The sequence below is a fragment of the Perognathus longimembris genome, chromosome 4 (assembly GCF_023159225.1).
Source record: "Perognathus longimembris pacificus isolate PPM17 chromosome 4, ASM2315922v1, whole genome shotgun sequence".
NCBI lineage: Eukaryota > Metazoa > Chordata > Mammalia > Rodentia > Heteromyidae > Perognathus > Perognathus longimembris.
In genome coordinates this window covers 64614637-64641940 of record NC_063164.1, presented here as the reverse complement: position 1 = coordinate 64641940, position 27304 = coordinate 64614637, and the positions used below count along the sequence as shown (strand labels likewise).

Here is a 27304-nt window from a genome sequence, read left to right as displayed (position 1 = left end):
TTGTCAGAACCATTCTGAAAAGCGTTTTGTCTGTTAGGAATAAGACTATGTCTTCTTTTACAATTTAGAAAGCTTTCCATTCACAGGCGGGATTTTCTGGATTACTTGTTTGTTCTTTTCTGAAACGGGTAATTGATAGTTTTGCAGTTCGTATTGAGTTACTGAAGAAAAATGATCTTTTGAAAAATGTATCATTAAGGCTTCTGTGTAGAGGTTAATCAGAAGATTGCAGTGGTAAGACTTAAGCTATGACTTAACCCGATTGAGAGAGACAGAAGATTTGTCGAGTGCTTTATCCATGTAGTTTTTCCAGAGTGCTTCTCTAGGCAACTTGTATACGTGTACACAGATTCTCACATGTGCAATTAGTTGTGTTTATAGATGGCTTGTTATTCAATTAACAACTGAGCTGGCCATATCAACTCACCACAGACCTGCCTTTCCCTGCCAGAGATTGTACGAGGGTTATCAACTTACACAGGCTTGGATGTTTTCCAGCTGTTTAATTATAGTGTCACACGCTTTGCTTTTCCTAGTTTCATTAGTTTATAAATGTAATATGGTATCTTATTTCTGTGATTAACACTTCATTCCAGTAGGTTAAACATGAGGGTAGAGAAGTACTGATTTCTGACACTTTCCCCTGTGTTCATTTACATATTTTCACATGGCTTTTATTGATTTTTTTTTGCAAGTGACAAGCATGAAAGAGAATACCCCCAAATACCTATTTTGAAAGAAAATAGCTAATTGCTTAACTATGTAATAAGTAGATATTTTAGGGAAAGCCTAGTATATTATCTCAGATGCTCAAATATTTTTACTTATAAATTTCTAATATCAACTCTTATACTTTGACACAAAAATGTTAGACAATGCTTTAATTCCACTTACTATTTATTAATCACTACATATGATTTTTTATTTGATTCAATATTTGATGTGTGGAAAAATACTAGAATTAACATTGCTGAAGATTACTAACATGGCTAGGAAGGGATAAGTTAGTCATGAAGGGTTTTTTTTGGGGGGGGGGGCAGTCCTAGGCCGTGAACTCAGGGCCTGAGCACTGTCCTTGGCTTCTTTTTTACTCAAGGCTACCACTCTGCCACTTGAGCCACAGCGCCACTTCTGGCCATTTTCTGTATATGTGGTGCTGAGGAATCAAACCCAGGGCCTCATGTATAGGAGGCAAGCACTCTTGCCACTAGGCCATATTCCCAGCCCCAGTCATGAAGTTTTGTGTAGCTAACTTGGAAGGGTGAGAACCAAAAAAATAAGATCAATCTTTGAACTCTGATGTGTGAAAGGCCCAATTTATGTTATTTTCCTAAGAGACTGTACCATGGAGAGCTAAAGTAGGTCTTATTTAATACTACCTCTTTCCTATATTCTGTAAGATAGGGCCCATTTGTAGGTAAGAACTGGGTAGTAGAAATTATGAATTGATTAAAATTCATTATACTTCTTTGATCTCATGAAATTGGTAAGAGTGGATACTTTGAAATGATAAATTTAGAATATAGATAACAGTAAAGTGAAGGTGAAGGATACTATTAAAACAGATTTTATTCTCATGTGGGAAGCAAGTACAAGAACACTTCCATGGAAGGATGCTCCATTACAGACAGTGGCATGGTGAAAAGACCTAGAGTAATCTACCAGGACAAGTCCAATATCCACCGTTTGGTAGCATTTATTCTATTCCTGCTTTGTGCCATATGGTAGCCATTCCCTACTCATGGCTACTTAAATTTAAATTAGTTAAAATTAAAGGTTGAAACAGATTTCTTCAGTTATGTAAAATCACATTTGCATAGTTCTAACAGCTAGCAATTGAACATTAAATACATGAAACATTTCTATCACTTAGCATCAATAGGGTTTTAATACAGAGACAGAAAAGCCCCATTTAGCTGATTCATTTAAGAAGGGGAACATTAAATTATTTAATAAGTAAAAAAAAACCCAAAACCCTTATAAGACAAGAAGTTCATCTACAAGAAAGTTTAAGAGGTGACTAATTTAGTGATTTAGCAATATTTATGATTCTTGGCCTTTATTTTCATTTTCCATTTCCAAGTTTGTTTATCCTAAAGTTGTTCCCCCATAGTTACAAGATGGCTGCCGCAGTTCCTGGCAGAATGTAAAGATGGTTAGTGACTCTCTACTCTGGCTGTTCATCTGCTGTTTTTGAATCTGTCTCAAGCAAATTTTAATTAGGGTTTGTCTAACGGTATATGAAGTTTCCAACTTGGGCAAATAAGGCATAAGGAGAAGAATGTTAGCTTAGTTAGTTGCTATTTTATAGCTAAGAGGTTAGAGCTAATTCTTCACATTTGGTCATGTTGTGTCTATCAGCATAGGTTATAACTATGGCCTTGTACTGTCATTACTGCATTTTACTGGTAGGGAGGCACAAACTGTATTTTTCAGGAACAATATATTTGCAAAATCCAGAAAAATATATCTCAATGTTGGGAGGGAACTAATAGGTAGATAACCTAATCCAAACAATCATTGTCTAGTCAAATAATACTATGATCCTATAGGCAATAAAAACAAATTTACATTTGAAATGAAATTTTAATTGTCCTTAAAAAGGATCTTTTGAATAATTCAGTTTTAACATTCATCTGATATAATCCTCAGACTAAAGAGCTGAATACTAAGCTATCCAGCAAAGTAAGGTTGTTCTGAACTTTTTTCTTTGCTCTTTATTTGCTTATTTTTGAGTTATTTATTTATTTATTTTGTTTGATTTTTTTTCTTATTTATTGTCAAAATGATGTACACAGAGGTTACAGTTTCATACGTTAGGCATTGGATACATTTCTTGTACTGTTTGTTTAATAAGCAGTTGTACAAAGGAGTTGCAATTTAACATAGCATTTAAAAATTTTAATGCATTGTCAAAGTGATGTACAGAGTAGTTATCGTTACATACATAAGGTGGTGAGTACATTTCTTGTCCAACTTGTTACCACCTCCCTCAGTTTTTTCCCACCTTTCCTTCCCTCCAACTCCCCACCCCCCACCAAAGCATTTTATGAACTCTTTTATCCTGATAGCAGGTTGTTTGCTTGATTTATGATGAGATATAGGAACATAAAATTGGCACCCTGTATACACACATGATTGTACTTCATGTTCTTTCATGAATGAAGAACCTGGTTGAATGAAGAATCAGTGAATGACAGTTGGCTTGGTAAGGTTTGTCTTTCTGTCTATTAGAGTGGAAAAAGCAAAGCATATGCCAAAAATGATTTGTATATGCTTCATATTTATTCTGGAAAGACTAATCTCCCCCTCCAAATATTTTAAACATTAGTCACAGGTTTTGAAGAGTTGAAGCAAAATTCCTGATCAGTGTGGAGAGATTATGTGGAGACCACAGTGACATTGTATGTGGGTTGGACTGTTTTTATTTTTGACTCAGAAAGGTTATATGAACTCTAATGGAAAATAGTAGTCACTTCCTAATGAGGCTTTGCTTTGTTTTAAAATAAAGATTGAGACATGTTGTGCTATTTATGTTGAGGTTTTACAAAATTTTTAGGATTTTACAAAGCAGGAATTAATCCCTAGTCCACAGAAGCCACCCAGATTAAAATGGTTTGAAATAATGCATGCATCAAAGAGATCAAAGCAAGAATCTCAGCAGTGGGATACAGATGGTGTAAGGTTAACAAGACTAAGAAACCAGCTAGAATGATTCCTTTCCCCCTCATTTCAGTTAGAACATTGGAATTTGTGTTTGATTAAATACTCCCGTGAGGGTAATTGGTCCTCTCTTATTTCACACGACAGTTGTTTTAAGAGTGTGCTCCTTAGGAAACTAGATTTACTTTAGTTGAATTCAGTTTTTACCAGAAATCTACTTTTAATTTGAGATCAGAGCAGGGTGATTATCAAAGCAGGGTGATATACCATGTTTGTAGAATCTTTCTCTCCTATACTTGGTAAAGTGTTCCTTTCCAGTCATTTGAAGAAACTTTGTGATTCCTTAAGACAGTCAGCAAGATACTTCCCCGGTGATATTGAATGTTTATATATGACCACCAAGGGTTTGTAAGATTTGAAAATCAGCTTGTCCTTTGCCCATAAAACTGCTCCTTGCAAAGCATTTATGAATTTAGGGTGTGACTAATTAGGACTCAACCCAGAATCCTCCAGCAAGGTAGGTGCTCTACTATGTGAGCAATACTCCAGCGCCTGCAAGGCATTTACTAATTTCAACTAAATCATAGACATGATACTTCTGTGTTAGATACAAACTATTTTCTGCTATGTCTCATAATTTGAAACTCATTTATTTGTTTTGTTTCCTGTGTCAAAATTTCTTTCCTTTTTTTTTTCCCCCACAAAGGATGAGCACTATTCTGTTGTATTTATTTTCTACCTTTTGTTTCATTCATGTATTCATCTGATCATAGGCACTTGAAGTGACTGTATTCTTTGGCTTTTGTGAATAATTCTATAAACATGCCTGTACACATTTTTTCCATTTTCAGTTCTTTGTATCCTGATTGCAGTTGAGAGATAATGTAGTAATTCTGAATGTTTAATTGTTTGAGAAACTGCCTTATATTTTTCAAAGCAACTATACCGTTGTTTCCTTGGTTTTGGTATTTTGTTTTATTTCTGTTTATAATAATCATCATAACAAGTGTAAAATGTACCTCACTTGTGATTTTAATTTGCATTTTCCTAATAATTAGTGACCTTTAGCATCTTTTTATGTGTTTATTCACCACTTGTGTAATCTTTGTGCATCAAGAACTTAGTCCATTTCTGAAGTTACTTTGTTGTTGGTGAGGAGATTTAGGGGTTTCTTAAACACTGTGGATATTAACCTATTGTCAGATATAGGATTTTCAAATATATGACTTTTCATTCTGTTAATAGAGTCTTTGATCCATAAAGAAATTTCTTGATTTTTTTGGTAGTCCAATTTATCTTTTTTCCCTCTTTTGTCATTTATGCTTTTGATACCACCTCCAACAATTCATTGTAAAATCCAATGGTATGAAATTTTTCTTTATGTTTTCTAATAATTTTATAGTTTCAGCTTTTAGGTTTGGCCTATGACCCATTTGACTTAATTTTTGTATATGGTACAAGGGAAGCATAACGGGTGGAGCATGATGGGAAGATGGCCAGGCATGGTCCCAGGACACAGATGAAACAAAATTCACTTAACATTTATATTATCCAGAAATGGATGAATGCTTTGTCAAAGCAAGTGAAGAAGGAAGTAGAGGCAAACATTCACTTTTCTGCAGTCTAGTCTACATTGTTAGATGGATGTACATAGTTACACATATCATGGGGTACAGGGAAAGAAGCTACATAACCTATGAAGCTGCACCAGATAAAGAATAGATTCTGAAAACCTTGCCATTGAGTTTTTCCCATGTCTAATGTTAGACCAGAGCCACAGCTGATCACTGTTCTCAGATATTTTTAGGTTGGTAATCAATGCCATCCATCAGCTGTCAAATAAATTCTTTCATTTCTTAGAATGTATATTTATTGTCTATATCTTACTACAAATTAATATTATTATATCTGGCAAATTTTATTTTTATTTTGGCAAATTGTATTTTGGAAGAAGCAAAAAGAATAGTTTCAGAAGTGTGTGTGTGTGTGTGTGTGTGTGTGTGTGTGTGTGTGTGTCTGTGTGTCTGTGTGTGTTTGTGTGTTTCAGTCCTGGGACTTGAACTGAGGGCCTGAGTGTTGTCACTGGGGCTTTTTGATAGTTAATTGGAGATTGAGTTTCACAGACTTTCCTACCCTGGCTGGCTTTAAATTGTGATCCTCAGCTCTCAGCCTCCTGAGTAGCTAGGATTACAGGCATGAGCTACTGGCATTTGGCCAGTTTCAGAATATTTTTGACTACAGAAAGAACCTCAATACCCTGTAATGTAAGTGTTAAATACCTAGTGGGAGGAGCCAGTATATCTGTTTCTGTGTGAGTTACAAAAATAAGGGATGAGATGCTCTCAGGGCAAAGTTTTGGGGTCCTGGCCTATAAGATAGAGTACTAGCAAACTCAAAGCCCTGAGTTCAAACCCCAATACCACCAAAAACTTTAGTGGACAGAGTATGGAACTTATCACAGATGAGAGAGAGTACAGTGTTATGAGTAAGATTATGGTCTTTAAACCCAGAAAACACTTGGTTCTGATGTAAATCCAACATTCTAAAGGATGTTTGCCTTGGGTAAGAGGTTCCCCTACTTGGTTGGTTAAATTTTTCAATACATATGGAGAGAATAATCATACCCAGTTTAGTGGGGCTTTGCACAGTGCTTACTTCACATGCTCTACAAATAAGTGGTAGTAAGGAGAGAAGAACATATCTGGTTATGTGTATTTAATTCAGATTTTTTTCTTTCCTGAAAAGAGACAATGATATCCATTTTAGAGAAAAATTTAATAATTTTTACATTCTTGGGCCACAGCGTTACTTCTGGTTTTCTGGTGGTTAACTGGAGATAAGAATCTCACGGACTTTCTTGCCCAGGCTGACTTTGAACCTGGATCCTCAGATCTCAGCTTCCTGAGTAGCTAGGATTACAGGTGTGAGTCACCATAGTTCTTCTATTTAAGGATTTTCTCCCTCTTTTATTCCTTCTTACTGAATGCTTCCATGCTTAGTAACTATTTCATACTTTTGTTGACATGTTTTTAAGTAACCCTTCTTAACCCTTGGCATTGACCATACTAGTGAGAAGAGGGGATGTCCTGGCAGCCTGGAGCGGGATCCGTCCCCTGGTTACAGATCCCAAGTCTGCAGACACGCAGTCCATCTCCAGAAACCATGTTGTGGACATCAGTGAGAGTGGCCTCATCACCATAGCAGGTAGGGGCACATCCTTGTTCTTCTGATGTGCTTTGGATACAAGCTTCACTATATCATTCCATGAATTTTCTCATTTAACTCCAATAAACAAGTCTTGTGTTATGATTCTAAATACAGCCTTAGACATTGATTTGTCATTACTAAGTTATTAGTTATTTGATAAATGGTTAAGTATAGGAAAAATAAGGAGTAACGATGTAATGAGTTGTTTTTCAACTTCATTGTAGGTGGGAAGTGGACAACGTACCGGTCCATGGCAGAAGACACTATCAATGCTGCAATCAAGGTTCACAATTTGAAAGCAGGGCCAAGCAGGACAGTTGGTCTTTTCCTACAAGGGGGCAAAGATTGGAGCCCTACCCTCTACATTAGGCTTGTCCAGGATTACGGACTTGAAAGTGAGGTGAATGTCTGTGGCCACCTCCTTCTGCTTCATTTCCTCTGTCACTATTGCCATTACAAAGTCAGTAGTCATGACTTCCTTGGACTTTTTTTCCTTTTGCTGGGAGCATTTCTCTCTGTGTATGGCAAAAGTATGCGTAATGAAAAAGATGGTCCAACTTTAGGTTAGATGCTAAGAGGCAATGTACATGTCACTTTCTGTTTTGAAACCAAGAGGTTTTTCTTGGTTTATTCTTAGCATGCAGAGCTTCACAAATTCTTTCTTTCCCAAGCACAAGGATGGCTGTTCTACAGGAGTGATGTCAGGAGCAAAATGAAGCTGAAGCTTCATCTGTCACTGATACAGTGTGATACATGAGAAGCTGAGTTAGTGCTGGCCTAAGCATTCAAAGCCCAAGTGGTTTCCTCCCACAGAATCAAAACCTAATCCTCCCAGGGAACTATCAGTTATAGATTGTAAGAAAACTGACCAGATAAGCATGTACCTTTCTGATTTTTTTTTGCCTGTCTAATACAGTCTTATTTCTGTAGGTGGCCCAGCATCTCTCCACCACATATGGTGACAAAGCTTTTGAGGTGGCTAAAATGGCAAGTGTAACTGGAAAAAGGTGGCCTATTGTTGGTGTGCGGCTTGTGTCAGAATTTCCATACATTGAAGCGGAGGTATGTGAATAGTCACATAGGAATTTCTTGTCTGCCATGTAACACTCTTCATCTGGTCATTCACTAATGCTCACACAAAATTGTATGGAGCTAGTTTTAATGCACAGGTGTCAGCCAAGAACTGGCGTGATGTGTCTGTTTGCACAGCACACCTATAATATTCATGGAGTTTTCATTCTGAGGTGGTGTTCATGGCAGGAACTGTATGATATATGGATTTCTTTTTTCCCAGGATGCTATCTCAGGTCTTGTGAACATAGACTTCTTTGTCCCTTTTTGTGAATCTGAGCTCCTCCAATTTTTTACTTATTTTGCCTGGTATATATACTTACCTCACTGCATTGAAAATTTCTCAGATATTTTGAGTCTTGTTTTTTGTGATATTTCAATTTCTGAAACTCATCATATTATGCTTTTCTGTGTGTGTGCATGTGTGTGTGTGTGTGTGTATGTGTATCTGTGAGCATGTGAGTTGTATGGGTGGTATGTGTGTACTAGAGCTTGAATTTGGGGCCTCATGTTTCTGTTCACTTTTTTTGCTCAAGTCTTATACTCTACTACTTGAGCCACACTTATACTCCCAATTTTTTGCTGGTTAATTAGAGTTGCATTTCTTGAATTTCTTTTTCTGGGCTGGCTACAAACCATGATCCTCAGATCTCAGCCTTTGAAGTAGCTAGAATTATAGGCATGAGCCACTGGCACTGGCCATGTGTTGTAATTATTCATAATACATTTACTTGTTGATGGAATTCAAGCTGTCTTACAATTTCTTTAAGACACAGTACTTTACAGCCTAAAACATTGAGACTTTTATCTCCGCATCCTTTACCCACTCAGCTATGTAAACTAATTTCCCCATTTATGTATAAGCAAAGACAAGTGATCACTGTAGTTGGTTAGTGAGAAATGATACAATTTGCAAACTGATACCCGGTTCCATTCAGTAGCTTGTCCAGTTTATCCTATTTTCCAAATCTCCTTTGACAAGCAGAAAGAGGATTTGGGAGATGTATTACTATTTGTCTTCTGCCTGCTAGAGAACCTGACAATGTAATGACTAATACACCTTTTCAAAGCATGAACATTTTATTTTTTTAAATTTTTTACCAGTCCTGGAGCTTGCACTTAGAGCCTGAGCCCTGTCCCTGGCTTCTTTTTGCTCAAGGCTAGCACTCTTCCACTTGAGCCACAACGCCACTCCTGGCTGTTTCTGTTTATGTGAAGCTGAGGAATCGAACCCAGGGCTTCATGCATGCTAGGTAAACACTTTACCACTGAGCCACATTCCCAGCCCTCAAAGCATGAACATTTTAATGTGAAACTTTTATTTCCTCTTCTTAAAGTCTCAACTAATCATTGTTCTTTTTCACATTTTTTATTAGCATAAATAGTTTACAGTGGGTTTTTATTTTGACATCTCTATATCTGAATCCCTTCCTTCCTTCCTTCCATTCTTTTTTGTGCCAATACTGGGACTTGACCTCAGGACCTTGTGCTCTTGCTTGATCTTTTCTTCTCAAGGTGGTGCTTTACCACTTGAGCCATACGTCTACTTCCAGCTTCTTGGTGATTAATTGAAGAGGCTCATGGACTTTCTGCCCAGGCTGGCTTCAAACCATGAACCTCAGATCTCAGCTTCTTGAGTAGCTAAGATAACAAGAATGAGCCACATGTCGCCGACATATTAAGTCCTTTGATTAGAGTTCACCCCTTTCTTAACTTACTGAGTCCTCCCTCTCTAATCATTTTTCTTTCTTGAATTCAGGTAAAATATGGGATTAAGGAATATGCCTGCACTGCAGTGGATATGATTTCACGTCGCACCCGCCTGGCCTTTCTCAATGTCCAGGCTGCAGAGGAAGCCCTCCCCAGGATTGTTGAACTGATGGGCAGAGAACTGAATTGGAGCGATTCTAAAAAGCAGGTATTGTATACATGGAAGTCTCTATACTCATATTTCCCTTTATGAGCCTGATATATATGTAAAAGCTAGACTAATTTTGGCATTTATCTTAGATTTCTTGCCATATATATGTATACACACAATATATTTTATTTATTTATATGTTGTACTACATATATTAAATCATACGTAGGTATGTATGTTAAGCCTTAGGAGAATGGAAAGATATTCTTGGGTCATCTTATTATAGATAATGCTCTTAAATTTCTTCAAAAGGAAAGGAAAAATGATGGGTTTTTGTTGTTGTTGTTGTTGTTTCATTGAAAATATTCTTAGAGGAGTTTAGCACATTGAGAATTGAAGTTTAAGACAGCCTTGGCAGAAAAGTCTGTAAGACTCCATCTCTAATTAACCAGGAAAATTCCAGGAATGATTGATTAGAGGCATGATGCAAGTGGTAGAGCACCAGCCAAGCATAAAAACAACAAAAATGTGAGGCTCTTTTTTCAAGCCACACTACCAGAAACAAAGAAAGGAAAGGAAGAAATGGGTAAAAAGAAAACTGCTATAGAACTTTGTCCGCAATTCACATTTTTGCTAATTTGACTTTAGTAAGAAACAGCAGTTTCAACACCTGACAAGCAAATACTCATCAGTTGTGTCATTTGAAAGCCAGAAATGTTCAGATGAACATATTTTCACACATGCACACACACACCACATGCACACGCACACACACAACATGCACATGCACACACACAGATTTGTTATAATAAGCAGAATATCTTTATGTTTTAAAAATTAACACAAAATATTGTGACATGCAGAGGCTTATGAAGCATTTTCATATATTAAAAAATATATTTTGGGGGAAGGTTTTAACTCAGGGGCTTCAGGTACTAGATGGTCACTATACCACTTGAGCCATACTTCCAACCTTTCACATACTACAAAACACTGTAGTCACTTCCAAGAGTTATTTTCTTTGCCTCCAGTCTTTCTTGAATGCATCCTAGTCAGGCTTTTTTTGGTTACCATTTTGCTATATTAACCCTGGCCAAGCTCACCTGTAGCATGTACTTGTAAGTGTTTTGTACTCATTAGCTTGACAAGCAACATCATTTGACATAGGGCATTCTTCCTCCTTGCACTACTTTCTTTTAGTCTGGTTTTGGTGTTTTTTTTTGTTTGTTTGTTTTGTTGTTTGTTTTTGGCCAGTCCTGGGCCTTGGACTCAGGGCCTAAGCACTGTCCCTGGCTTCTTCCCGCTCAAGGCTAGCACTCTGCCACTTGAGCCACAGCGCCGCTTCTGGCTGTTTTCTGTATATGTGGTGCTGGGGAATCGAACCTAGGGCCTCGTGTATCCGAGGCAGGCACTCTTGCCACTAGGCTATATCCCCAGCCCCTGGTTTTGGTGTTTTGAAACTGGATTTCACTACATATACCAGCCTGGCCTCTGCTCAATCAAGTGCTGGGCTTACAAGTATGCCACCATACTTGGCCTGATCTACTTTCTATTATTGTGGGAGACCACTTCTCTTCCTACAGAATTTCCACGTTATAATTACTTCTTTTAATTTTAGTCATTCTAACCTAAGCCTTAGTACCATACTTCAATTTTTTAAAATTTTCAAATGGTTATACAATGGGATTGCAATTTAACATGTTCATTTATGTGTATGGTGCATTATTTAATTTTTATTATCTGCAAGTAGTACAAATTCAGTTCAAGATGTGTGGTGCATCTTGATGGGAGTTACCTCTTCTGTCATTCTTAACCCTTAATACCTTACTCTACTCTCTTACAAGTATCTAAACCTACCAGCAAATCTTGTCCTATTTATTTTCAAATGCCTCAGTCCAGCCCTCAACACATTCACTGTTATCAACTTGAGGCATATGAATTATAGCAATTCCTCTTTCCCAAGGCCAATGTTTCTGTATTAACAATGTGATGACACTGGGAGCATGGGATGTGTCATGTGAGGTACACATCTAAGTTGTATTTCAAGTGATCAGACTGAATGAGATCTTGAAGGGAGTCCATGTAATCAGGGAAGGAAAGTGGCCAGAGACTGAGCCCAGGGATACTCCAAAGACTGGAAGTTGGTGAGACAAAGACAAATCCAGAAAAAAGAGAAAGTAGTAGCTAGTAAGGTTGGAGGAGGTGTGAGACCACCAAAAGTTGATCTCCAAGCTAACTCAGTCCATCTGGGCTGCCTACCAGCATTTATTTCTGGAGACTGAGAAGTCCAGAATCAAGGTTTCAGTTGAGGTCTGATGTGGGGGTGGTGTCTACCTCCTGGCCCAGAGATGGACATATCTTTTATATCTTCTCAGCCTGATTGTGTGCACCTGAGTGAACATCTATGTCAAGCACCGAGGGGATAGTGAGGAACTGTGCTTAAAATGTTCCCATTCTGTCATAGATCCCCAAAGATGGTTCTGTACCAGTCACTTGGGGAGTGTGGAAAAATAGGAAGATTGAGAGGCATATTTTAGACTACTAAAATGTGTCAAGGGGTACCACCAGAGTCCTGCATTTTTAGGATATTCTTCTGGTGATTTTAGGGTAATGCACTACTGTTATATTAGTGGTGGAAGTCACTTGTCAAACAGAGTGCCATGACCTGATGATATCTCTGAGGACTGACTTTGCTGCTACTATTTGATAGTTGAGAAATTCATAGAGTCAATTTCTGCCAGAGTTTACACAAGCAGTAATTTGTAGAGCTGGCATCCAAACCTAACCTTTGGATACCAGAGCATGTGATATCCCCACCTGCCCTCCTGCCACTTCGCTAGCCACTCTGGCACCAGTACTGAGTTTATTTTCTGAAAAAGCTCTATATAGCTGCAATATATAATGGAGTGTACTTTTCTATTACAGCCAATTTTCTCCCTTATAGAAGGACTGGAGGTAATAAATTTCTTGCAGAAATTTTTCTCAGAATGATTTGAATATGCTGGAACATATTTTATGCTAGGAATTCAGAAGGTAGCAAAAGAAAGGAGGAAGAAAATCCGGTGAGCTGGCTGTGTTTGGAGCACTGATCATGCTTGGCCTTCCTAGAAATGTAGAATTAACAGCATTTCACATTTTCTTTTTGTGATTAGGAATATTCCAATATCCTACATAACAAAGTAACAAAAATGAAAGACTTAAAGTTATTATTCTTTGTCTGAGACACAGGAGTATTAATGAGAACTGTGGGCAGTCTAGAGAGAACAAAGAAGGTGTGTGTGGCTGGGGACGGGGTGGGGGTGGGGGGGAGGAGAATTAAAGGTTAGAAAGTTGGACTTCTGAGAAAAGGTTAAAAGCAGTGGGATTATTTAACCTGCAAAAGTGAAAGAGGAAGGAGGTGACAAATAGCCCTCTGCAGATGAATTGTAGTTGTTTTTACCAGTCAATACTTAATGAGTGACTTGCATGTTGAACATCATACCAAACATTTTAGAGAAATAATAAAGAGCTCATAGTTTCAATGATCCTGATATGTAATTAGGTAGATCTAATTCATACTTGCCTCAGAGATGTATGCATTTCCCCCCAAAATGCATAGAAATATGTAGTGGAATTGTGGCGCAGAATTGAGAGCAGAGCCAGACATGGTGGCACACTCCTATAAACATAGCACTCAGGAGCACTCATTTTATAAATGAAAAAATGAATATAAAGAATGGTAATCCGTAATATGCATCATGTCCCAAACACTTACATGCATAGTGTCAGAAATGAACAGTTTTGGGAAAAAAATGCTAAAGGCATCAAAGTAATTTTTTTTTAGTTTTTGAGAAGGGACTTACTGGCCCATGGTGGCCCTGAACTGGCTGTGTATCACAGGGTGGCTTCAAACTCTTCAGCCTCTTAATTGCTTGAATTACAGAACATGTGTTTGTGCTATCACATTCAGCTTTTCAAAAAAACTTTTTTTTTCTTTTTGATACTGGAGCTTAAATTCAGTATTTGAATGGAAGCAGCCCTCTCCCTTTTACTTCAGATATTTCGTATCTTATCTCAGGTTTCAGCTCTCTGCATAGGCTTTCTGCATAGCTGGAATCACAGGCATGGACCACAGTGCTGTTTGTTTGGTTGAGATTGAGGTCTCACTTTTTGTCTGAGCTTGTTGGTTTATGAGCACAATGCATCTTGATCAATATTGTCCCCTTAATAATTCTCCCCTTCCTTCCCAAACTCAGTTATCCTCTCCACTTTCCTAGTTTTGTATGATATGCAATGAATGCTTTTACTTTAAAGAGAGCAAAGGGATTGTTGTATTGGGAGATATTATAGAAATAATACATGGATTTCATAAAGTATATACAAGGCCTTTTGTTCTCTTTGTGAAAATGGTAGATTTGTAAACAGTTAAGTGGCTAGTACTGACCTCTAAATAGGTGTCTGATGACAGGTCATAAGCACAATGTTCTTGGGGTTGACTAAGTCTATCTTGATCCAAGTGTTTGCATTACAGTAAAGGCAGCATGCATGTTTGATGTGTCAATAAGCAGAAACTGAAGGATGACTTGCTTTTGTTGTTGTTGAACTATTTTTTATTAGCATACATCACTAGTTGTATGAAGGGGATTTCACTGTGACATTTCCATATATGCATACAGTATGTCTCTATCGTGATTAAATGTCTGATGACAAATTAAAAGAATGAGTAAAACTTCATTAGCCATAATTTAATTTTAAAAATGGCAAAACTTGCAGTAGGTAGAGAAACAACTTCATCCATTCAAGATAAAATTTACAGGGCTACAGAGGCTCACAGGTACACTTGTCAGAAAGAAAAGGTTTTAGCTAACTGTGAAAACATTGCAGCTAGGAGTGGACCAGTGGCTATTCTCTCAAATCCAGTTGTAATTTTGCAGTATCTTATTAGAAATAATACATTTATCTTAATGAATCACATAGTTATTCCCTTCCAGGCACTAGCCAGATACCTGTTAGAGCACTTGTTGTGCTTTGAAATTGTATTAGTCGATACAAAATATTTGTGATCTGGAAGAAATTATTCAGCATGGCATAGGGGATTTCAAATCATGCCTTAGTATTTCAAAGAGTAGTTGTACCTAAAAGCAATCTTGAAGGAAGAATGCAGATGATACCACTTTAATGTGTATGATATGAAATAGAAAACAGACATTAGGTATATTCTGTAGCCAACTTTTGCACAGTCCATACAAGTCGGAAGGACTGCAAGAAGGTAGGCTTAATCATAACCTAAAACTTTCTAACCACTAGAGCTATTCTTTCATGGCCTTCTTCAGTGGAATTTTTTCCTCCCAATTGCTAGACTAATTTAGTCAGAGGGCTCATGTGTCCATTTATGGATGGGATTGAGGAGGTACATTGTCATGAGAAGGAAGGACATATCTTCCCTTCCAGCTTTGAAACACAAAACTTTTTGCTTGGTTTCATATGAGTAATCTACATAGTCAGTGAAGGAACATCTTGAGAAAGAGGTGGTAATTGCAGAACACTTTAGAGGTGATGGATAGTTCATGGGTATGTTTAACCATATGACATATGAGATATGTGCTTTTTAGTTATTTTTTTAACTCAAGAACATTAGTACTCACAATGTGTTATTTACTCCCTTTTTTATATTTTTTTCTTAAGGGAAAAATGTTACATTGAATGATTTTTTTAAGTTTATTTTTTCAAGTCCATAGAGTAAAGAGTTTTATCTCAGGCTTAAGAAAACACATATGAACACATTTCATGACATGTGGGTCACTTTATTTTCTTTGTTCCGCTTCACTGGTACTTCACAGTTCAGTTCAGAATTTGGGTCTCACTGAGTTAACAATATCCTTTGATGGGAAGTTGGGATTTGAGATTTGTTTTCATGTGTTTTTTTTTTGTTGTTGCTAGGTTATAGTGTATAAGAAGGGAGCAAGGGTGGATGAATATAAAAGGGAATGGAACAAATACAGCAAGAATATTCAATGAAATGTGAAGTATAAAATGAGTATGGGGGAAGAGAAGATGGGATGGAGGAAAATGATGGGAGGAGTAACTGAGTAGCACTGGATACGTTAAATTGCAATACCTTTGTAAAACCTTTTGAAATGCAGAAAATAAATTTTTATTATCAAACTGATATACAGAGAGGTTACAGTTTCATACATTAGGCACTGGATACATTACTTGTACTGCCTGTTACCTCGTCCCTCATACCCCCCTCCCCCCACCCCCTTTCCCTTTCCCCCCATGAGGTGTTCCATTCACTTAGACCAAACAGTTTTGCAAGTATTGCTTTTGTAGTTGTTTTTCTTTTTGAAAATAAACTTTTAAAACCACTCCTGGGGCTTGAACTCAGGGCCTGAACACTGACCGTGGCTTCTTTTTGCTCAAGGCTTGAGCCACAATACCACTTCTTGCTTTTTCTGTTTATGTGGTTCTGAGGAATCGAGCCCAGGGCTTCATGCATTCTAGGCAAGCACTCTACCACTAAGCAACATTTCCAGCCCAGAAAATAAACTTTTTTTGAAAAGCAACTTTGAAATCTCTGTGATTTATCACAGCCAACAGTGATAATGTGAAATCTGCACGTTAGTGGCAGGGTTCTTCAGACTGACTGCTCATCTAGGCCATGGCCCTTTTGTGGTTCAGGAGCATACGAGGCAAGGCAAACTATAAAGTCATTTTTAAAACTTTCACACAAAAGTGACATGCATTATATTCATGTTCTAGTAGCCAATGTAAATCACTGTGGTTAAGCTAAAAGAAAAAAAATAGGGGTTGTATGTAGGAGAACTCTCTGTGTGTGTGTGTGTGTGTGTATAAACACATGACATTTATATACATAAAGATTTGAAAACAATGTAATTGAGTCTCTTGGGAAATACCCTGATGGGAGAGTGACATGATCGAGACTAAGACAGACGTTGGTTTGCAGCCATGCCTAACACCAGTTAAGATAGGAGGCCTTGGAAACAGAATCACTATTGAGGATAACTTGTTTTTTCCTGACTTTGTAACTACCAGAATCCTGCAGATGATACTTCAGTTCATCTAATCTCAGGATGCTTGCTTGCCCTTTTCCCTTGGCTCTGTGTATGGTATTATAGGAGTTGCTCAAGTCTTACATATCTTCACTTTTTTTTTTTTTTTTTTTTTGGCTAGTCCTGGGCCTTGGACTCAGGGCCTGAGCACTGTCCCTGGCTTCTTCCCACTCAAGGCTAGCACTCTGCCACCTGAGCCACAGCGCCCCTTCTGGCCGTCTTCCATATATGTGGTGCTGGGGAATCAAGAGCTTCATGTGTAGGAGGCGAGCACTCTTGCCACTAGGCCATATTCCCAGCCCATATCTTCACTTTTAATCAGTTTGTATCACATAGCTAGAAGAATTTGGTCTGGCCAATGCTGTGCAAAAATACTTTGTTGTAAAGAGAAACAGAAATATTGCCTGTGTTCATACCTGTAATCCTAGCTACTCAGGAGCCTGAGACAGGAAGGATTGTGAGTCAAAGCCAGCCAGGGCAGCAAACTGTGAGACTCCATCTCCAAAATAACTAGCAAACAGCTGGACTAGAGGCATGGCTCAAGTGATAGAATGCCAGTCAAGCAAGCAGGCAGGGGAACATGAGACCCTGAGTCAAATCCTCCCAGTACTGCAAAATAAATTAATTAATAAATAAAACATCCAAAAAACAAGAATAGTTAAAATGCAGCAAAATGAATCATTGAACCATGAGAAAGTTGACTAATGCAAAAGACTGCATTCCTTATGAAACCTGTGATATGAAATTCCTGAAAATGTATATTGGGGAGTAAAAGCAGATCTGGGGATTCCTGGGGTCGGAGGCCAGGGAAAGATGGCTATGAGGAAGTTATTAGGATAATGGTCACATTGGAGCGTACATCAAAGTGCAGACCTGAAAGAGGTCAATTAATTCTACATTGATAAAACTAGAAAAAATAAATGAAGTATGCTTGTCAAATGAGAATCAGTTTCCTTTTTGAATATCAAGAGAAAGGAGGAAAAAAATCAATTATTCTTTCTATAACTCTTTGAACTTTATGTCTGTTTTAGGAAGAACTTGAAACAGCCAAGAAGTTTTTATATTATGAAATGGGCTATAAATCTCGGTCTGAACAATTAACAGATCGCTCTGAAATTTGCCTCCTGCCTTCAGACATTGACAGGTATTCCTAATGAGCTTCCTTCTCTCTTTTCTCATTCTGAGGAAGTATATTTCTAAAACACTCAATGTTGTGTTGCAGGTACAAGAAGAGATTTCATAAGTTTGATGCAGACCAAAAAGGCTTTATTACCATTGTTGATGTTCAGCGTGTATTAGAGGTAACATATATACATATATATGTTTTTGGTCAGCCTCAGTCTTTGATAGCAAAAGAATTTAAGGATAATGATAGTAACTTTTTTTTCATCTAATATTTTCTACAAACATGTTAAATTTAAATTTTGAAAGCTTGGTAACATTAGGAAAAGAATAAGCATAATTTTTACTTAAACTAATAATGCTGTGCTTTTCTTTTATTGAGAATATCAATGTGCAAATGGATGAAAATACACTACATGAAATTCTGAATGAAGTAGATTTGAACAAAAATGGGCAGGTTGAACTCAATGAATTTTTGCAGGTGAGTTATTCTGAAATAGCACATGTATTTGCCTCTGTCTTTTAGATGTCATTATTGTTCCAAGTATGATATTTTATCAGCATATATTCTACAAAGTGAAATAATGGGATTCATTATGAGATTTTCCTACATGTGAAGTCCAGGCATGCATTCATTCCCTCCCTCTTTTTTTTTTTTTTTCAGTCAGTGTATCCCTCCCATCCTCTTGCTTTCCTTTCCTCTCTCCCTCCCGCCCTCCCTCCCTTCCATTTGTGCCAGTACTAGGACTTGAAATTAGGGCCTGGGTGCTGTCCTTTAACTTTTTCTTCTCAAAATTCATGCTCTACTTCTGCTTTACGTCTAGTTTTTTGTTAGTTAATTGCATGCAAGAATCTCATGGACTTTCTTGTCTGGACTGGCGTTGAACCTTAGTCCTCAGCTCTCAGCCTCCTAAGTAGCTAGGATTACAGCCATGGTGATTCCTAAAGCCCATATATTTTCACTTCATTTAGAAAGAAAAGAAAGCATGAAGTCAGTAGCAACTGTGACTGTCTACCTTCAAGGATGAGGCTCTCCTGTCTTCTCTTGCTTTTCATAAGAAATATTTTGTTATGTGGGACAATTTAGATGAAATCTAAGTAAAATGTGGCTTAAGGGAGCAAATAAGCAGCCTTTTAAAGAAATCTATCCAGGAATAACACTGTTGGGCCATTCTCTTCAAGAGACGCAACAAAATTTCTACTATGGATTTTTCTTTTTTTGTACCAGGGATTAAACACTGGACTTTTGATCACTTAGATAACAATTCTACAACTTGAACCTATACTCTCAGCTTTTTGTTTTTGTTTTGTTTTGTTCTCAAACAAAGCTGTGGCTGGCTTTGAACCTCTGACCTTTCTGTCCCAGCCTCCTGAGTACAGTGATTATAAACATGTATCACCATGCCCAGCTGGAAGGTACATTTTTTAATGGAACAAATTACAAGAATCCTATTTACTTGAGAATGTAATTATTAGGATGTTAACTTATAAATAAGGAAAACAGAGGAAAAGAAATTTACATATTCTGGGCTGAAGACCCATATAAATTTATACATTTTAGTTGCCAATTTTCAATTTACTGAAGTTTCATATGTTTGACCTTTGTAATCATGAAGAAAAGAAGTTTTGCTACTTTAACTTTAAACTGGTTGCTAGGCATCCTTCCTTAAAAGTTCTTTAAAGAAAATGCAAAAAATCCACACATTATTTGTAACTGTCTACATGACTGTAATCATTTGAAGAATGTATTAGTTTCAAACCAAGCACCCAGGTTCTTTCTGGAATGTTTCATGGAAAGGTATTTCAAATGAATGCCAGGTCTTGCTTGCACTATGGCAATGATGAATGCTGAACATGAAATAAATTAATGCTGGGGATTTTGGTCAATGTCAGCCCTTTCTTCAGTGTGTCAAGTTAAACAAACAAGATCAAGGCAAAGGAAATGGTAATTGTCTCTCTGGAGATGAGCTGCAGATAAGAGCATTGTTGAATCTAAATGCAGAAAATTTTCACAGGCTGTGTCCAGCATTACAAAAATGAATGTTCAGTCCTTTTAGCTTTTACTGTTTAACTAATTTTAAATTTATGGCTATGAATTGGAAGCCATTTAATGAATATTTTTGTTACTGGTTTCCTGGAGGTTATTTTATTATTTGTCTCAGAATGTTAAGAGTACTTTTCTTCAAAGGACTGGCTTATGCTTCACTTCATGTGTATTGAAAATAAACAACAATATTTTGGGTTGAAAAATTTGAGATTTTAGAAATAATGAGAATCTAATTTTGTGGATATGCTATGTGGTTTGAGTTTTAAGTAATATTCTTCACTGTAATAGAGTTAAACACATAGAAAATAATTTAAACCATCTGCAGGTTTTCTTGTAGCATTTTAAAATAATTGAGTATTTCTTGTTCAATTCTAAATGAAAGAAACTATTCATGCAGATGTACAGTGAATTTTCCAAGTTAAAAATTCTGTATGTTTCATGAAATATATTCACACTCAAATACATTTTTTCTTATGTGGCTTTTAGATTTATGTAATATTTATGTAATATTTAAAGAAAACTTTGGCATTTGGGAGATTAGTACATGATTTACAGTTCTTGGCTGAAAGAAAACTCTAGCTTGGTCAGTTTTGTTACCATTCATATATTTCCATGGTCTTTTTAGATCAGAGATAAAACAATAAACAATAAATTGTTCTGGCAAATATGCCAATATTGCATGAATCATCGTATGTGGAGTATATGTGGGGGTTTGTTTAAAATTTTTCTGAGGATTAAGAGTCCACATTTATCCTGTTAAAGATCTTTTTTTATTTTTTAACATAGATAGGGTTTTTCAGTCATCTTCATTGAAGAATCACTAAAAGCAGAGCCTGGTTAGCATGGCTTTCTTTCTACATATGGACATATTAATGACACTTCCATGTCATGTGGGAGTCTACCTCTAATAAGCAATTGCTTGTGAAACAAATTTTAATAAGGTCACAAAATTCTGATGCAGCCCCTGGACAGATGTTTCTGACTTACATGCAGAGCTCAGGGGTTTTGGTTCGTTGTTTAGAAATGTACTTCAAAGTACAACCCTAAAATATTTAGATATTTTTTCTCATGAATGTGCAATTGCATTCTTTTTTGTAAAATATAATTTTATTGTTATTAAGGTATCATACAGAGGGGTTATCATTTCCAAAATTGGGTGATGAGTACGTTTTTATTTTTTAATATCACCCCTTTATTCACTTTCCCCAGTTTCCCACTCCTGTTCCTGCCCCAACTATACTATCTTTTTTTGGGGGGGGTGGGCAGTCCTGGGCCTTGGACTCAGAGCCTGAGCACCTTCCCTGGCTTCTTCCCTCTCAAGGCTAGCACTCTGCCACCTGAGCCACAGCGCCCCTTCTGGCCGTTTTCCATGTATGTGGTGCTGGGGAATCGAACCCAGAGCTTCATGTGTAGGAGGCAAGCACTCTTGCCACTAGGCCATATTCCCAGCCCCCAACTATACTATTTTTAAGGTAAATAAACAGACTGGGGAAGTGAGATCAGGAAAAGCAAGTAGTTACATCCACTTCAATGTAAAAAATAAAAATAAAGGATCAATATCCTCATACTCATAATTACAAAGTACTTTCCAGATTAAAGACCTCTGCCACTGACTGTATGCAATTTCATGACTAATTTCTGATTTTATCCATTTGTATAAAATGAATTAACTAAAATCTGGAGTGCTTTTAATTCTTAGGGCAATTCTCTGGACCTATTTTCAAGGACTTTATGTGTAAATTACTTTAAAAAGCCTTTAAGGAATTTGGATTTAGGTGATTTAAGGTTGTTAAGTGCATTAACACTAAAAATTAAAGTTAAATATATAGGTCTTGATTTGACTTTGCTCAATCTCTGAGATTCCTGTTTGGGATTTTAAAATATAATTAAATATTGAATACTTAAAATTTGCTTTAAAAATATGCCTAATAGGGCAAAGAGCGATACATGGGATTTGCTTTTAGAGGCAGGCTAATTTGCAAAATAGATATCATGATCTCTTCCTATCTCTTTAAATGCTTAAAAATGTTTCCCTTCTTATTGGAGCTGTAGTATTTTTTTGTGGCCTTTAATAGTTATCTTTGACTGCCACAAGGGTAACTATTAAGTGATGAGGAGAGAATGAGCTGGTCTACCTTTTGAATCTCTTGCCTGTTTTCTTTTTAAGCTGATGAGTGCTATTCAGAAGGGAAGAGTGTCTGGAAGCCGACTTGCTATACTCATGAAAACTGCAGAAGAAAACCTGGACCAAAGAGTTCCCATTCCGGTGGACCGTAGTGGTGGAGGATTGTGAGTCTGACCAGTAAATCCACAGCCAACCTACACAGAAATGGCAAATTATGTTGTAACGAGCAGAGATGACTTAAATTAATCTAACATCATGGTTGTTGTAGCTGCCTTTTTTTTTTAAACACTGGAAAACATTCCAAAATTTGACGGTTGGTATATTTGCCAACTTAATTTGCCAGTACTTTATTTGTACTTGCCATTCAGTCAAGCTTCTAAAAAGTGTATTTTCAGTGCACATTGATTTGATGTTTTGTATCCATTTTGTGACCTGTTAGACTTGACATTCTTCCTTTCTGTCTCTTCACTTATTCTAAATTAATTCTAGAGGCAGAATATTTTGGCCGAAAGTGGAAAAAAAAAAGGTGAAAAAAAAATGCTGTGACACACACACACACACACACACACACACACACACACACACACACACACACCACACTCTGGATGTTATGCTTTTCAATAGTTTTTTTTTTTTTTTTAAATAACGACCTATTAAACTGGTGGTGTTTCTAGAAACTTCCCAGTCCTTTCTTCCTCCAACTGGTCTATCTCCCTCTTCCAAACAATATTGCACAATTTTACATCCAGAGCATGCCTAGAAAGGCTAAGGGAAAGAAAAAACTTTAGATCTAGTTACAAGTCTCAAAGAGAAGATCTGAAACCTTCCAGAATCGCAGGTATAAGATAAGGATAGCATTGACATTTTCTGAGAGTTACAGTGATAGTTTCATCTCAGCAGTTCATTTTTTCCCCCTAGTCACTGCTGGTTTTCTTTTGACTATTAGTGTTGCCAGGAAGATCCTGGCTTTTCTTACTCAAAAGCCAGTGTTCATCGTGGCAAGTTGGATTTTATGGGATGAGTCCAAATCTTTCCAATTTTTACAAAGTAATGATAATAGGATGACACAATTTTCAATCTATAGATCCTAAATTTTGCAGCAGCAGGTACTGTCAAACCTGTCCTCTTTGTTGACAGTATATAGAAACAGATAACAAAATGGCAAAGTAATGAGTTAACTTTAAGTATAATCACATTTAAAGTAAGGCACAACACTTCACTATCCACAATCAGCCTGTTTACTAAAAGCCCCCTTTTTTCTGTACTCAGTGTAAAAAAACTCTCAATATATATAAAAGCAAGCATACATATAATATGCAACAAAAACAAAAGTCATTGTGCACTGAATTTAACAAATAATACATGGAGTTAAAAATGCCAATCTGGCAATTTAAATAGTCATCTTAGTATTTTTAATGCATTTCTTTCCTTCTTTTCTTTCTCTCTTCCTTTCTTTTTGATCCAGTACTGGGATTTGAATTCAGGACCTTGTGCTATTGCTTGGCTTTTTAAACTTAAGGCTGACATTGTGTTTCCTCTTTCAAAGCCAACTATTTACTTCTTTAAAAAGATCAGGTTCTATATAGGGGGAAATAAACCACTTTATTTCACAGCAGATTTTTATTACTTAGATTTGGTCCTAGTTTCATAAACTAGTACATAAAACACGTTTGTGCCATTATTTCTACTTATGTCAACATAGTAGAATTCTGTGGATAAGACTGTTTGCCATAACATAAACTAGGAAGTTTACTTACCTATTTGTGCCACCATCTCTGAAGCAAGCAGAAATTACTTGGGGAAGCAGCATTTATTTTCAGTTGAAGTTTACATGTTGCCACTTTCTAAAGTAAATTTAAAACAGTTCGAACAATATTCCCTGCTGTCAATGAGTGATAGTCCCAGGTGTCACTGTGACTTTTTTTGTTCAAAGTAATTTTTTTTACACTTTCACCCCTCTTTTAGTGAATGGAAGCAAGTGGCTTTTGAAACTTAATGTTTTTCTATTGCGACAATAAATTTCTCTGTTTAGAACCTACTGACACTAAATAGGTAGCAAAGCTGTCTTTTAAAACATCCAGATGATGTATGACAATCTTGTACATTTGTACTCTCTTTTTCTCTCCTTCTCTCTCTTTTTCTAGTTAGATCGAGATAAAGGTGACTTTTCTCCTCCGTGATTCTGATACAGTAGGGATGGGATGTAGAGTTTGACTGGCTTGAGCAGTCTTGGGTCTGAAAATCAGACCTTGTTTGTGCTTTGCTATGAATGAAGTTCCTGTAAAGACAAAGAAGAGTGCACTTTTCTGGATTTGAGCATATCTGCTTTTGCCTAAGGCTGAAATTCTAAGATATATACTCCTTCACCAACCCCAGAAACTTTGGAAATACACTGGTTTTTAAACCATTACTGTGAATAAGAGGACCCCAGCATTTTCCTGTATGTTCTTACTTAACCCTTTCTTACTTTTTTACCTGATTTAAGCAAATGGGGAAAGAAATATAGGAATAAACCCCTTCAAAACCAATATTTTTTTCTTATTTCTTTTCTCTATTTTTTCTTTTCATATAAATTAGTATTGGTTGATTCTGTTGACAACTATGCTTAAGTGTCAGGGATTGCTTTTTTTGTCATTAATGTTTTAAGAGCCTTTAATGGGGATTCAGGTGAAGGAACCTCATCTATGCTGGAGAGTTGGCTACTCCTTTAACTTGACTTCATTCATAACATGGATAATGCTGGATTATTTGTAAGAGTGAGGTTGTCAGCCTCATGTCCATCCTGCTGCAACACATTTGCTTCCAATCAGTTTGTACTGAGTGTAAGTAGGATTTCTACAATTAAATGCATGCTTCTTATTCTGCCTTAGTTTATAAGTGGCTTGATTTTGTCCTTTTCAAAATAGGTAGCTTCTTTTTTTGTAAAAAAAAACCAAAAATTTATTCTGACTTTTACTAAATATACTATAAGGGTCATCACTGATTTTCTTTCCCTTTTTTATGCATTTGTAAAGGATTTTTGTCTCTGAATGTAAACACATATGAAGTCAATGACGCTGTAACTTGCACTATTTGCATTGTGTCAACGTTTTTAGGAAATTAAAACAAGCCCTGCTTGTTTCAAAGAATATCAAGTATAAACACAGTACTCAATGCATATATACACTGCATGTTTTCATACGTGGCACTTTTATGTTTTGTATTGGGTTATTGTTCTAGATTGGACTGTTAAATACCATATTTGAGGCTGGGTTGTCATTTTTATAACTGTCTTGGTATTTTATTGCCATTATTTATTACTTTTGATATACAGAATGAGCTGCATGCATTTATAGAGCAATAAGACAATGTATTTAATGTGCCTTGTTTTTAACTGAATAAGAACTGAAAGCATGAATCAATAAAACTGATTAAAATGGTCCATTCTCTGGCATTTTGGTGTTACTTGCAGCTAGACAAATAACTTTAATTACTCTTGAAGTTTTTTTTTAAGTTTGAAAATATTTTCAGAAAATACATTTCAATAACACATTAATCATTGAAGTTGGAATTTTGTAACTGTATCTCAAGGTGAAATCTCTGCATAGACAGATGTAATTTTATGAGAATACCAGAATGAATTATTTGTATTAATTTGTTGTTGCGGCGTTAGCTGTGAATTTTGTATTTGTGCAATCCTACTCTGGACTTACATTTATTATATTACAACTCAGTTGAGTGGTTTTTTTTTTTTTCCTTTCTTTTTTTAATGGAACCTTTCAGCCTCTGAGTTCCCAGGCACTGATGAATTTTATCATAACTAAAATCAATAGAAATGAATGGGAAAGATTACATAATCCATTTTGATCATCTTACATGTCAAGTTAGTACAGGGTTGCCACGTGTTGATAAATGCTCTGACAGAAAAAAATGCTATATATTTTCATTGTCAGTAAATCAGTAAAACCGTTATCAGTTTTAACACTGGGAAAATTTTATACTGCCCTTAAAAAAAATAGGTTTTAACTTACACACATCCATGGAGTATGTTCTCCATTTTGTGCTTTAGACATGCTCCCTTCTGGTTTGGTGTGCTCAAAGGAATTTGTGATCTTTTGAAGGTCCTTTGAAACAGAATAGAATGTCCAAAGCCAGGCAGACTTGAACAAACTGTTTGTTGAATACCTGGAAGAAAACATATAGCAACTCAAAAAAATTTTTTTTCATTGATCTAGCCTATCAAATTTGATAGTACTTTTAAATTTGTCAAAAGATTGCCCCCAGTTTTCAAAATGTGTAAAATTGATGGCCATGAAAAAAGTCAAACATGATATAGCATCAATATTTTGCAATTATTGTCAATAGTGTATTATCACTGGTGTCAGATTTCACCTGATGGCATTTGGCTTGTGAAGGCAAGAAGCAACAGAATTTAAATTGATCTGGCACCCTCATAATGAGAGATTTTCTGTATAGGAGGCAGAAATGATGAGCTGTGTACGCCAGTACTTTGTAGTTTAGGTCACTAATTAGCTACCTATTTTGTGAAATTCAAGGACAGAACATGATGTATGTGAGCCTAGATGACACCACTGACAGATTTGCAGGTCTTGTGGTATGTGGGTACTTTGGTGGGGGGGAAAAATCAATAAATACCCATATACTTTTGTTACCTAGTCTGGGGCGTGGGGGAAAAATCATGTGATCTAAGCCAAATATTGCTTTAGCAGAAATATTAGGCCCATCTTGGTTCTCTATTCTTGGCATTTAATTAAATTACTTATCATACCCTATTTGAGGTGTTCATGTGGAGCTACCTGAAACTAGGGAGAATCATTGTGTATCCTATAGTCATAACTATAGTTATAGTAAGTATGTAATATCACTGAATGAGAGGAGGATTGAATTGCCTAGAACCTGTCTTGGACATTACATCTTGGCACATAGTGCAAATAGCTACACTTCTGAGCTATTTAAATTCAGTTTTATACCTTAAGCACAGCATCCTTGTACTCATTTCCCAGGCAAATGACTCCTGTAGAACCAAGTTGCTTTTTATTCCTTGGCTGCTTAACTTGCATTCACTGTGTCAAGGAGTTGAGAGGTATTAAAAATACATAAGCATTTTAATTCTTTTTTTCTGTTGGCCCTGGTACCTATAACAGAATAATTTTGGT

General features: G+C 36.5%; 1 protein-coding gene across 2 annotated transcripts in view; it reads left to right on the top strand.

The window, feature by feature from the left end:
- Window positions 1–25569, top strand: part of Gpd2 (glycerol-3-phosphate dehydrogenase 2) — a 141958-nt gene extending 116389 nt beyond the window's left edge. Inside the window, exons 10-18 of one of the 2 annotated variants that reach the window (XM_048345443.1) lie at window positions 6733–6867; window positions 7095–7270; window positions 7801–7932; window positions 9701–9859; window positions 17886–17998; window positions 18077–18155; window positions 18359–18457; window positions 22191–22312; window positions 24293–25569. In XM_048345443.1, coding sequence (XP_048201400.1) covers window positions 6733–6867; window positions 7095–7270; window positions 7801–7932; window positions 9701–9859; window positions 17886–17998; window positions 18077–18155; window positions 18359–18457; window positions 22191–22312; window positions 24293–24296 — 1019 coding nt within the window. In that variant the 3' untranslated portion in view covers window positions 24297–25569. Of the gene's footprint in view, window positions 1–6732; window positions 6868–7094; window positions 7271–7800; window positions 7933–9700; window positions 9860–17885; window positions 17999–18076; window positions 18156–18358; window positions 18458–22190; window positions 22663–24292 lie in introns of those variants that run through there. The other variant, XM_048345442.1, reaches the window with a different exon arrangement.
- The last annotated feature ends 1735 nt before the right edge of the window (window positions 25570–27304 follow it).